This window comes from Lepidochelys olivacea, assembly GCF_965140295.1.
Source record: "Lepidochelys olivacea isolate rLepOli2 genome assembly, chromosome: 1".
NCBI classification, from domain to species: domain Eukaryota; kingdom Metazoa; phylum Chordata; order Testudines; family Cheloniidae; genus Lepidochelys; species Lepidochelys olivacea.
Genome location: NC_140411.1, coordinates 80,407,750 through 80,421,434, shown reverse-complemented (window position 1 = coordinate 80,421,434; position 13,685 = coordinate 80,407,750). Strand labels below are relative to the sequence as shown.

Sequence of the window (13,685 nt, the reverse complement as noted above, 5' to 3'; positions counted from 1 at the left end):
TTTGATTCTTTTATTTGCTTTCTGGTATTTGAGTCTTTAGGGACACTTGGGTCACATTTTCAAGCATTTTTCTGCAACCATAAGGGCTAGAAACTTAGTTTTTAAAATTAAATGAGATTTTCACCTCATCACATGCCTCAAGTACCTGGTGCTTTAAGAAAAAACATCAAATATTGAGACGTGACAAAATCTCAAGAGTCGGCAATACCATATCATAAAATGAGTAGACGGCATGTTGTGTAATGAATAAACATACCTAAGACGGTTTTCTTCTTTATTTAACCCAGCTCCTTTTATTTAAGAATAAGCAAAGTTAAATGTACAAAATTAATATATAATGGCAGTTGCATCATAAACTAACTGTTAAACATCTTTCACAAAGCTACATTTGAGTGTAAACAGCCAGGAGGCTTCTGATTTGGCCTTCATGTTACAGGGGAGAAAGACTAAGCTGCTGTTAGCTGAAAATCGCAAGTGCAATATGTTTTGTTCTTTTTAATTTAAACTTCATTAACTTCACATATTTATTTTTCACACATGTAACAACATGTAACTATCTGCTTCTTATAATTATATAACTAGTGTAACAAGCAACAAGTTTCACTTTTAAAAATTAGCAAAAATAGTTAATGTTGATGGTAATTATTTCACATTTTACAATTGCTTCTAATACCCCGTAGCCATTTGGCGATCAGGAATTCTCAAACATCACATTTCTTTCTGATTGATTTTCTCTCTGGTAAAATCAGCTGTGATGAGCAATCAATAACTTTTAAATCAAGTTGCCAGCTTATGTTGGCAACTGATGTTTAAACACACGTTGTATACTATAGTATGCAATGTGTGACTAGAATATGGTGCTTGTAGTTTTGGAGCAATGAAGCATGTTACCAATGACTTTTCAAAAATTGAAATACAGTCAATATATGTCTCAGTGCAGTTATATGGTATAGATTTTATCGCTGTCAGTGTCAACAATCCCTCTGTAAGAGCACCCACTACTGTATTTCTTGATATGTAAATATCTGACTTACTATGTTAGCCTACTGAATGGTTTTTTTTAAAATATCGTCTTTATTAAGATCTTTAACAAAAAAATAGAAATGACAACTGTGCCCAAAGGCTGTGCACAGTGCATTGATAAATTAAACATTAAGACCGACGTTCTCAAGTGGCAACTGATTCTTGGGAATTCGATCTATTTATGGGGCCCATATCACAGGAATATCTGAATGCCTCGCAGTCTTTAACGTATCATAATACCATTGTGAAGTAGTAAAGGACTATGTCCCCATTTTAAAGTTGGGAACTGAAATACAGGGTCACATGTGCAATCTGCAATAGAGCAGGGAATTGGACTTGGGTCTCTACACAGACCCAGGATAGCACCCTAACCACTGGGCCGTTCTTCCTCTCCAAGGAGCACTTGAGAGATCACTGTTTGATTTTGAGTGAAAGCTACAAGTAGGGTGACCAGACAGCAAATGTGAAAAATCGGGATATGGGGTGGAGGGTAATAGGAGCCTATATAAGAAAAAGACCCAAAAATCGGGACATCTGGTCACCCTAGCTGCAAAGTGCTCTGCTTTTTTGAAAAATCAGGTCTTAGATGTCTCAAGACTGGCAAAAGTGACCACTAAATTTTTACCCTAAATCTCCATCTGGAAGAGTCATACAAACAAAGCCAAAAAACATCCCCAAAAGACAGCAACAATTAATGACTTAAAGGTAAAATGCATGTTTAAAGAGTAATATGTGTGCAATTTTATTTCATTTTAATGGTTCTTGGGTATCCAGTATCCATATATATAAAATACATATATTGACATTGGGGATTAGGTCCTGCTTTGAGCAGGGGGTTGGACTAGATGACCTCCTGGGGTCCCTTCCAACCCTGAGATTCTACGATTCTATGATTGTATGCATTTACAAATATGTTTATGTGTATCTGTAGCTAACAGAAGCTATAGATACATTACCTGATTTCATATATTCATCATCTGACTTGTGAAGCTAAAGGAGAAAGGTGCTATATACAGTATGGAAGTGTGGTACACCCTAATGTTGTTCTGGGACAAGATTTGTTTCATCACACTAACTTTAATCCATTATATGTCTCTTTTCCAGCACAAATGGACCCCCGAGGCGTATCTCCCAGGCAAATTAAAAGTGACAGTGACGATGATGACCTGCCAAATGTGACCTTAGATAGTGTTAATGAAACTGGATCCACAGCCCTCTCCATAGCCAGAGCTGTACAAGAGTAAGTATCACGTTCTCAGGATGAGATAAGTATTGCCAAGGTGTTCAATGGCTAACGGAAACACCAGTCATCAGCTTTTCTGCAGATATGTCATCCAAGCTCTGAGCCAGCATACATGGCAGCATCTTTCTGTTCAGCTTCAGTCCCTTCAGGAGGAGATTGTTGTGTCTCTCTCTTTTTTTTAATTTTTTTTTGTTGTGGTCCTGAATCATTGTTTGAACAAATTTCAGAGTGAAATTCTTTCTTCTCCTTTATACAACTGCAAAGTTTTGGTGTTTTTGTTTAAGGGGGATACCTTGTTAAATTATTCGGTTTGTCTAAAAAAATTTCCTTGGCTCATGGCAGAATTGGGAGGTCTCTCACGGTTGCTTTCTAGAGAGAACTATCTACAGTTTTCTGAAGGAAGATCTTACATGAAAGAAAATTAGTAAAGACTCCAGTCAGGTTTTTCCATTACTTTTATTTTTCTGTTTATTTTTAGGCAAATTATAACTCTTTAATTCAATTTTTCTTTTGTTATTGTGGTTTTTTTTTCATAAAAAGTTTGCTTGAATTGTATTTATTAAATTTATTGATGCATGAGCTTGCTCCATCACCAAGGCAACTAGAAGGTAACCCACTGTGAGGTAAATAAGTATTACCAGCCCCATTTTATAGGTGAGGAAAATGAGATAAAGTATAAAGATCAAGCTGGAAATCTGAAGCAGAGCCAGAAATAGAATTTGAGTCTCCAGGCTTGCAAATTAATATATTCTTTCAGCTGAATAAATCAAAGGATGGAAGTTTTGGAAGTGAGATTAAAATACTAAACAATGCTTGTCGTGAATGCATCGAGAAACTTCACTTTGGGTTTAAAGGCACTAGAACAATTAGATAACTCTGACTTTTTTTACTTACTAGAATCAGCCAAAAAGTTGGTTGTTGCAAAGTGATACGTTATTTGCTCAAACAAGTCTGAGGCGTTACATATTGGGTGAATGCATTTTTTGCATAATTTGGGCAGGTGGGGTGCATCTGATCCAACCAGAATTTTTTTTTTTAACTTTATGTCCCCGATACCACCCAAAAAAGAGAGTCTGTGCATTGGCAGGATAGATTATCCTGAATGGAGAATTGATGGCTGATAGTGTGTGAGGATATGGCTAACCTCATAAGTCATCACATCCCAGGGCGGGCCTGCCTCTCAGAACTGAATAACCCAGCATGGGATTCACCAATGAGGCTTTGGCTATGTTTACACTATGAGTTAGCATTGTGATTCATCGGCTAGCATACACATATCAAGCTAGCTCCCTTCTAGCTATTCCGAGTGTAGATAGCAGCACAGCCTCAGTAGCACTGTCAGCAGAAGCACCGGAGAGCCGTGCTGAGTACAAACCTACCTGAAACCTGTACGTGCCATGCCTTTGTGGTGGCTACACTGGTATTGATATTCACACTAGCTTGATGAGAGCTAGCACAAGTATGTGTCCACAAGCAGGGAAATCACACCCCTAGCTCATTGTGGAGAGAAAGATTTTGATTCACTCAGATTCTAGTCAACCACAATAACAACCAAGCACCAATTTATATCCCACTCAGGCAAAGAGGGATTAAATTATGGAGAGGACATTGTGTTCTCTCTGTTGCTTTAATTGGCCTCTTTCAATATGCTGAGGAAGTTCTCAGCAGGGCAAGGTGGGGGAAAGATGTCTCACTGTTGATGGCTCTGGTTGCTTGATGATTTAGCACAACATTCTGGATTTAATGGTTACAAAGCCCAGCACCAGAAGCGCCTTTCAGTCTATAGAACAAGTAATAAGACAGAAAAATAAAAGTAACCCAAAATGAATCTATTTTGTGCTAAATAGTGCCGATGGAAGAGAGGTTGGATTGCAAATATTTTAATGTGTGATTGGCAGGCAAATGTTAGTTATTTTAATTGATTAATGTTATTTGAACATCTGTAAAACTGGTCAAACAATGAAAAGCTTTTTTTTTTTTTTTTTTTTTTGCTAATAATGTATTCCATGATTTATTTTTGGGGATGTAGGGGAGAAATGTGTTGAATATTGTTTGACCAGATCTCAAGATTAAGAATTGAATTAAGACATTCAGTTACCTAAAATCAACACATTCTTGCTACAGTTTTTATTTAAATAGTAATCTGTTAGTTTGCGTCAAAAGCCACACTAAGGAAATCTAATTTGACTGTGATTTGTAAATTTATCATATTTCCTTCATATATCTCTTATCATATACACCATATATGCAGATTCTACAAATCTAGAAAGAAGTGTCAGTATATTGTACCTATCTCAATCAATCTGTTTCCATCCTTGGATATACAGGTGATTGCCTGGTGCCATAGGTCTTGTAGAACATGTTGTTTCACAAGTGAGATATTAAGTTTCTTCTGAAAATTAAATAGAGAATTAACGTAATATTTAAGATAGTCATAGAGTTTCAGGCCAGAAGGGAATATTAGGTCATCTAGTCTGATCTCCAGTCTGTCACAGTCCCTTAAATTTCACCCAATTTCCCATGTTTCAAGGCCAATAACTTGTGTTTGACTAAAGCAGTAAGGGGATCCTGCCATGCCTGTAAGTGCCAGATTGTGGGACAGGCACTGAGAGGACAGACCACACCCCCAAAGGCATGGTGGGATCTGCATGCCAATGACATTTTTTTATGCTTTATGGGTCTGATATTGTGCAATCGTGACTTTTTAAAGAAATGAAAAATTGGCCAGCAGGTACTATGAATAGTATGTGGTGCTAGACAGAAATGGGCCTTTGCCTACTCCACTTTCAGAAATTAAACTTTATAAGGAATATATATGTCTTTCGCTGCTATATCTACCATAATTTGTCTTTCATTGTGATCGCTGGTGAGTTTGTATGCAAAATATGGTTGCTTAGTTTAACATATTTGCTCAAAACATTTGTTTAGCATGAATTAATTTTGATGAAACAGTGAATTATAGAAAACAGCCATCCTCTATGTTAACCCCAAGTGACGTGAAATGAATGGCTGCCAACTCACCTGGAGTAACTAAATCTACCAGGTGGAGTTAACTATGGGGAAATTCAATGAAAGTTTGAAAGGAAATTCACTAGCTAAAGAAACAGTATGTGTAAGAAGGGGCTTTGCTTTATATTAGACTTTCATTTTGATGATCTATGAATTAAATGAGTATTTTTTACAAATAGCTGTGTTTTTAGATTATCATCTTTGGAAATTACTCTTCCATAACTATTTGGAAGGTCTGTATGAAAGCCTTGTTCTTCATCTGTCCACTAATTAAATACTGCACTTAATCTTCCTGTGTGGATGCTATGTTCCATGTCCATATTAATCCTAAAATAAAAAATGACCATCCAAAAACCAGGTATTAATCTAAATGCTAAAAACTACTTGTTTGCTATTATGTAGCACCCTGAGTTCTTTTATAATATTTTAAAAACAGTCAAGTAGTTAATTTTGCCGGAAAACTTGTTTTTCTGCCTGCCTGTTTTGTTTGAAAAACAGACAGGTTGAAACTTTTTGGCACTCTTATTTTGACTACTTTTCATAGCCATTGTTTAATTCAGCAAAGCTAATCCAAATAGCCTAGCTCTAAAGGTACAGTGTATTATTTGACAGAATACACTGCGGTATTTTAGGAGTTTTCTGTATACAAGGTTCTAATGTTAGTCTCTGCTGCCCTATGGCAATAGTTATAATATATATTACAAAATTAAGGCAGTGTAATTTGAAGATTTGTTCCAGCTGCTAACAGTTGTTGGGCTTAGTTGCCTTAAGCGTGTAGATGAGAGAGGTCTCTAGGTTGTGAGCAACATGTCACATCTATGTTGGTAGAGTCCCATGCATATTTGTATTGATTAGGACCCTACCAAATTCTTGGCTATGAATAATGCATCACGAACCGTGAAATCTGGTGTCCCCCTGTGAAATCTGGTCTTTTGTGTGCTTTTACCCTATACTATACAGATTTCACAGAGGAGACCAGTGTTTCCCAGATTGAGGGTCCTTCCCAAAAGGGAGTTGCAGGAAGGTCACAAGGTTATTTTAGAGGGGGGTCACGGTACTGCCACCCTTATTTCTGCGCTGCCTTCAGAGCTGGGTGGCCAGAGAGTGGCAGCTGCTGGCTGAGGGCCCAGTCAGCAGTGCAGAAGTAAGAGTGGCAATACCATATCAGGCCACCCTTACTACTGTGCTGCTGCTGGCGGTGGCTCTGCCTTCACAGCTGGGATCCTGGCCAGCAGCCGCCGCTCTCCAGCTGCCCAGCTCTGAAGTCAAGGCCGCCACCAGCAGCAGCGCAGAAGTAAGGGTAGCAGTTCCTCAACCCCCACACACTAACTTTGTGACCCCCCACAGCTCCTTTTTGGGACAGGATCCCTACAATTACAACACCGTGAAATGTCAGATTGAAATGGCTGAAATCATGAAATTTACGTTTTTTTAAATCCTGTGACCATGGAATTGACCAAAATGGACCTTGAATTTGGTCGGGCCCTAGTACTGATGTATAAATATTTCTAATAAGAAAGAGGAAGTTTGACACTGAATCTTATCACCATTGATAGCTTAGCACTGAGCTTCATAGGACAGCAACCTCTATTAAGAGCTGGATATTAGATGTGCACTAGGGATCTCTGTGAGGCCTGTGGTAAGACTCATGCACCAGGCCACAGAAAAGCAGTAGAGCACCTAAAGATACAGTGCATTGCCCACTGTTCCCCTCCCCCCATTTCATGCAGCATGTCATCCCTCTCCCTCAGCCTGGTCTCTTTCCCTGGCCCAACCAGCTTATGCCCATGTGGCTCCCAAGAATTGGTTACTATGGTGCATGGGGTGCAGATCATTGCATGAGGTGCTGGAATCCTGAGTCCCCTTTCCAGTGAAATTACAGTGGTTTTGCTGCACAAGTTGGAGGCCAGATTTGTCCTTAGTACAAAGTCTGTGTTAGTGCAGTGTTAAAATTGTAAATTTTGGAAAAGCAAACTGGAATTTTAATTTTTCCCCTATACCATCTCTTTGGTCTTTTATGGGAAGTTTAGGCAGCTGAGGCCATGTCTGGGTCCCAAGAGGTGGGAGAGCCTATCTGACCACACCCCCAAGGTGTTTGTGTAGGTGTGAGATTCCTGCCCCATGTGGCTGATCCCCTTGGCTTAATGAGTTTAAGGTGAGAGATCACCATAGAGGGAGGAATTTTTTTTAAAAAATTAAAAAGTGGAGAGGTAAGCAAAGTAATGCTGCACAAGGAAGCTTTTCACCTTTGCCTTCTGGCTCTTAGGGTCACAGAAAATTTTGGTGCTGATGTGGAGCCTTTGGGGTGGAGGAGACTCTGGATACCTGTGGATGTACCAGTGGTGAATTTAATAGGAGATTCATTTGGGATATCGTATCATACTGATTATCCAGATAGCGGGACCTTGATGCATTGGGCTGGATGCTGTTAGGTGTTCAGATGTATGAGGCTGAGTATAGGGGCACTGTCTCTACTATAGATTCTTCTCTGGATGGGTCACATCATTATGATGATCCTGCTTTGTTGAATGTTTATGATTGCAATGCACACTGTATTTCTAATAATATATCAATGGGAAAGGAATACCACTGTAGACCTAATAGGCAGCTTGGGTATGGGACCAGTAATACTGTATGTGTAGCACTGTTAGACATAGTATGTAAAGTTCAGATCAGAGTCTCCTTATACCCCCCTAACTTAAATAAACATATGGATGTTTTTTAATTCTGAGATTTACAGTTGTGTTCCCGTCATCCATTCATTTTTCACACTTGTACTGTCTCTTTCCCTGCTTCAGCCAATGCCATTACTACTTCTGCCCTGTGCATATTAGAGATCTTTCACTTCAGTTTGTTGCTCTGGTTACAAAGGGCTTTGTCTTGAGTCTCCAGGCTCTGTAAATGAAGGTGTTTTTCAACATTTGCAGGAGCATTGCTTCCTCAGACACTACATCTATCCTCTATGAAACCATAACCACTTGTTGCTGCTCACTTTGAAAATTTGCATAGATTTGATGGGATGATTTTATAGTTGGGGAAGTGAAGCATAGAGAGGCTAAGTGACTTATCTAGGTTCACACAGTAAGTCTGTAGCAGAGCAGGGAACTGACCCTGGGTCTCTCAAATCTTAGGCTGGTGTCCTAACTCTGGACCATTCTTTCTCTGAACAAGATTGTTCATCATTTAATATGCATTTAATATGCCTGTCATTTAATTCCATTCAGTAAATTTACTGTGGCCATTTACAACACATAATAGATCATAGAATTGTATTCTCATAATCATATGTGTTCCTAAAGCTATATTAAAGGATCCTAACACAACAGCATCAGAACTTTCAGGGCCTGTACATATTTATAGAACAGCTCTTAGTGTACTTGGTATGCTTCATAGGCTGTAGCAATGCTAAATGACCATGCCTGCTGTTTAAGAATAGATTTCTTGATTATTTTAACCCCATCTGTTCTCTTTATAAAGGTGATAAAGTACCTCTTGCACGTTGCAATGGTTTTGGACAATTTGTGCAAAACAAAAAAATTAGTTTAATTTGCAAGGTTGGTCAGTACAATCAAACAGTATTGTTTGGCGCATGCACATCGGTTCGGGGCATTGGTGTGGAAATTTGCTAGTGTATCTGAAAGAACCTCTTGCCAGGATAACAGATTTCACATCAGTCAGTGATTTCCTTGAACAAGTGCCAGGTTGACTGAAGCTATAAATCAAAAGCAAGTTCATGCAAAATTGACATAACTGTCTGTTTTGAAAGGATATAGTATTGTTTAAATGATGATATATTAGGAAACTGAGATACTGTCAAATTGTTCCTGGAAGAAAGCTAATTTGAAAAAACAAACAAACAAAAACACCCTTTTAGCTTGATCTACAATAAATTATTTTCTCCTGTCTCCACTACAAGGATTAGTGACGCATAACTGTTGAATAAATTAGGATGTAGCAAAGAACAGTGACATTAAGGTGTGTATTCTCTGCTTCTGCATCACTTTCAAATGCTAGACATTAAGCTTGAGTACATATTTATACCATACCATTACAAGTAGTAATATTTTCTTTAAAAGGAAAATATTTAAATTGTGTGCTAAATAAGCTGGGAGAAAGAACTGAGTTTAATAAAACCATTATAGGTTAAATCCTGTGCCTCTTGAAGCCCACGGAAGTTTTGCCACTGAATTTATTGGGGCCAGGATTCAACCACAAAACTTTAATCAAAGTTTGGATGTTTACAAAAGAACAACAACTTTTAGAGAATCGGCAGAAATACTGTGTAGTTAATGAGGATTCTCTGTGTGTATGTCTCACTCCCTTTCATATCTTCCACCCGCCACAAACAAAATAACTTTTAAAGATCCTGTTTCCTAGACTCTATAAAGTTCTACATTTTGGTCACCATTTAATTGTCTCCTGTAAGGTTTTAGTTTTGATCTAAGCATTACCTGTTACTTTATGTTAGTTATTAAACTATAGCATATTGGGATTTTATATTCCTAAAGATGTTTACCTAAATTTGCATTTTTTTAAACTATTGCACACTACTGATTTTGTAGCTTATTAATTTATATGATAGGCATTTACATAGCAGTTTTCCTCTTCAAAGTGATTTTCAAACTTTAACTAATTAAAGCTTATAGGTCCCTGGTGTGGTAGGAAAATAAGACTTGTTATCCTCAGGTTAGTGACTTGCCCAAGGCCACAGAACAAACCAGAGAAGAGCTGGAATCAGAAATGCCTGTCTTCTACCCCTGAACAAAGCAGTAGAAAGTCCCTGCCCCAAAGAGCTTAGATAAGCATAGACAAGACAGACACAGAATCGGGAAAGAGAGCCAGCACACAAGCAGAGTGAACAGTGTGATGGCACCAAACGACATGTTTTGTGGGAGGGGTAGCTAGGAAGGAGTAAGCTGAAAGGAAGAGGATGAGTGGAACAGCACAAGGAAGGATGGTGTGGAGTGAAAATGAGGTGAAGAAATTGTTAGAAAGAGCAGCCGGAACTTGAAGAGCTCGAGCAAACAGTCAATCAGCACAAGTCAGAGAAAGTCCAATCAAAACTGTGGAAAGTTCTCTGGATGTTCAAAGGACCAAAGGTCCCTTCTACTGGCTGGGGTCTGGCTAGTTGCTCTTTGCAGTATTCTCCCAAGCCCATGTGATGGGAGGTGGGGACCACCTGGGTCTTAATGCCTCCAGAGCGAGGGTGGACTCCCCTCCCACAGTACTGGATCTAGGGAAGATGCTAGGGGGAGGTGTGGCCTTGGCTGGGCCCCATTTTACCTGCTCAACCCCAGTGCAACCATCCAGGCTTTGGCTGCTTCTGTTCCTACCAACTGGAGTCTCAGGCTAGGGTGACCAGACCTCCCGTTTTTAAAGGGACAGTCCCATATTTAAGCCCTCCTACAGGTGTCCTGACTTTTTCTTAAAATGGGCAAATTGTCCCATATTTTCTATCTTCCCCCCCATCAGTACTGGTGGGTCCTGCTGCTGGCCAATCCCGGCTCACCAGCCGCCCGCACCACCAGCGGTGAGGGGGGTGGGGTCCAGTGGCCGACAATAGGGATGGGTGTGCAAGGCTGGTGTGGGGTGAAGATGCAGCGGGTGGGGCCAGCCACTCCCCACGGTGGTCCATCAGCGCAGCCCCTGCTGCATGCCGGGTCCTGGCCAGCAGGGCCCCAATTCCCGTCCTTTTTCCACCGGGCACTGGCTGTGTGCTGCGAGCTGCGGTGGCTGGTGAGTGTGGGCAGGTGGTGGGCAGTTACGTGTCGCCTCTTGTCAAGGTTCCTCCCCCACTCTGAACTCTAGGGTACAGATGTGGGGACCTGCATGAAAAACCTCTTAAGCTTATCTTTACCAGCTTAGGTCAAAACTTCCCCAAGGTACAAAATATTACACCCGTTATCCTTGGACTGGCCGCTACCACCACCAAACTAATACTGGTTACTGGGGAAGAGCTGTTTGGACGCGTCCTTCCCCCCAAAATACTTCCCAAAACCTTGCACCCCACTTCCTGGACAAGGTTTGGTAAAAAGCCTCACCAATTTGCTTAGGTGACTACAGACCCAGACCCTTGGATCTTAAGAACAATGAACAATCCTCCCAACACTTGCACCCCCCTTTCCTGGGAAATGTTGGATAAAAAGCCTCACCAATTTGCATAGGTGACCACAGACCCAAACCCTTGGATCTGAGAACAATGAAAAAGCATTCAGTGTTTTACAAGAAGACTTTTAATAAAAAATAGAAGTAAATAGAAATAAAGAAATCCCCCCTGTAAAATCAGGATGGTAGATATCTTACAGGGTAATTAGATTCAAAAACATAGAGAACCCCTCTAGGCAAAACCTTAAGTTACAAAAAAGATACACAAGACAGAAATAGTTATTCTATTCAGCACAATTCTTTTCTCAGCCATTTAAAGAAATCATAATCTAACACATACCTAGCTAGATTACTTACTAAAAGTTCTAAGACTCCATTCCTGGTCTATCCCTGGCAGAAACCAGCATACAGACAGACCCAGACCCTTTGTTTCTCTCCCTCCTCCCAGCTTTTGAAAGTATCTTGTCTCCTCATTGGTCATTTTGGTCAGGTGCCAGCGAGGTTACCTTTAGCTTCTTAACCCTTTACAGGTGAGAGGAGCTTTCCCCTGGCCAGGAGGGATTTCAAAGGGGTTTACCCTTCCCTTTATATTTATGACACCTCTGCTGCCCACCCATCAGCCCTTTATGTGCTCCCCCTCCTGCTATCCTCTCCCTGCTTAGCCCCTTCACCCCACCCCGCTCAGCCGCACTGCTCCTCCATATTCCCCCTGGCGGGGTGCGTCCCACTCCCAGCGCTGTGCGGAGAGCCAGCCCCGGTGGGAGAGCTCAGCTCACCAACAGCCTGGCTGGCAGGTTCCTTCCTTCCCCCGCTCCCGCTGCCTCTGGCAGCCCAGGAAAGCCCAAGATCCTCCAGAGCAGGGTGCTGGCCAGGAGGAGCCAAGCCCAGCATGTGCCAAAGCCCTACACAGCCCTGGCACAGGGAAGCCTCTCTGCCCCTCAGCTAAGCTCTGGAATGGTGGGGGAAGGGAGCAATTTCCAGACTGTTCACACCCTGAACCTGCAGGGTACACAGCAGCCCCAGGGGTAGGGGCTTAGCACCCTCTTCTCCCAACCTACCCCACCCCACCCTGGGTCCTGCCCCCAGGGAGCACGGGGATGATTTAGTTGGGGATTGGTCCTGCTTTGAGCAGGGGATTGGACTAGATGACCCCTGAGGTCCCTTCCAACCCTGATATTCTATGATTCTTCCCCTAGGCACCCTCCCCTGCTGAGCTACCTCTCTGGCTTGGTTCGCTGAAGTCTCTGCAGTCAGGTTCCTTGGCAGAAATTGGGGGGGAGGGGCATGTGACCCTGCGTGCACCCACCCATGTTGCCTTGGGAGGACACGGCGCCAGGTACCAGGAGAGGCAGGTCCATCCCAGGGGCCCAGCCAGGCATGGAGGGCAGAGAGGGCAAGGCAGAGAGGGGAGGGTTGGTCAGTGTGTATGTGAGTGTGGGTGTGTGTCAGGTCTGCCTGTGTGTGTATGTGGGGGGAGTAGGGGTGTGTGTATCACCCTTCGCCATGTGAACCCTAAAGCCTTAAACATAAGAAGGTAAATAAAAATAATCCAGCTACACAGAATTTATATTTAACCTAGGGCTCAGTCAACTTGATGTTAATTTGAACGTTTGTACTGCATAGTTCAGCTTGATTGCTGTTGAACTTGCTTGAATACAAGTAATTTTACTCATGTCCCGTATTCAGCATACGGAAATATGGTCACCCTGTCTCAGGCTGATGATGATACATATGGTTGTGAACCTGCAAGAAGATGATGAGGTGTGTGGCTGTGGAGTGAAACATTAGAATTTTGGACACATTAAAATATGGCTAGTTGGTGTTTAAAGAAACCACACAGGAGGAAATTACAATAGTCATGATGAAAGGAGCTGAAGACTGAAATAAGAATTTTAGCAGAGCAGTGTTTAAGAAAGTGACTAATAGTAGAGATGTGGCTGATGATAATAGTCAAAGATTTTGGAGTCAAACTGAATACCTGAATCTCTATAGTAAGAACAAATAGGTGAGTCAAGATTGAAGTTTTGGCTAAAGCTACTCCTGGGGGAATTCAGCGCCATTGTGCGTGCATAGAATTCATGTCCCCCGCAGATTTCTTTGCTTCCCTGCAAAAAAATGACTTTCTGACAGGGAAGCTGCAAGAGCACTCACACACCACTCCCTAGCTGCACAGGTACATCCTTTCAGGCACCAGGAGCAGCCAGTGGAGAGGAAAATCACTTTAGGGCTGGGACACCCCAACCAGTGGCTCCTACCCTGAGCCAGAATCAGCTGCTAGTCCTGGCTGGGCTGGAGGCAGGAGAGG

At 41.6% G+C, this 13,685-nt stretch overlaps 1 protein-coding gene across 2 annotated transcripts in view; it reads left to right on the top strand.

The window, feature by feature from the left end:
* Window positions 1-13,685, top strand: part of KLF12 (KLF transcription factor 12) — a 367,692-nt gene that overhangs the window by 264,715 nt on the left and 89,292 nt on the right. For both annotated transcript variants that reach the window (XM_084622607.1, XM_084622608.1), the window contains exon 5: window positions 2,128-2,263. In XM_084622607.1, coding sequence (XP_084478733.1) covers window positions 2,128-2,263 — 136 coding nt within the window. The remainder of the gene's footprint in view (window positions 1-2,127; window positions 2,264-13,685) is intronic.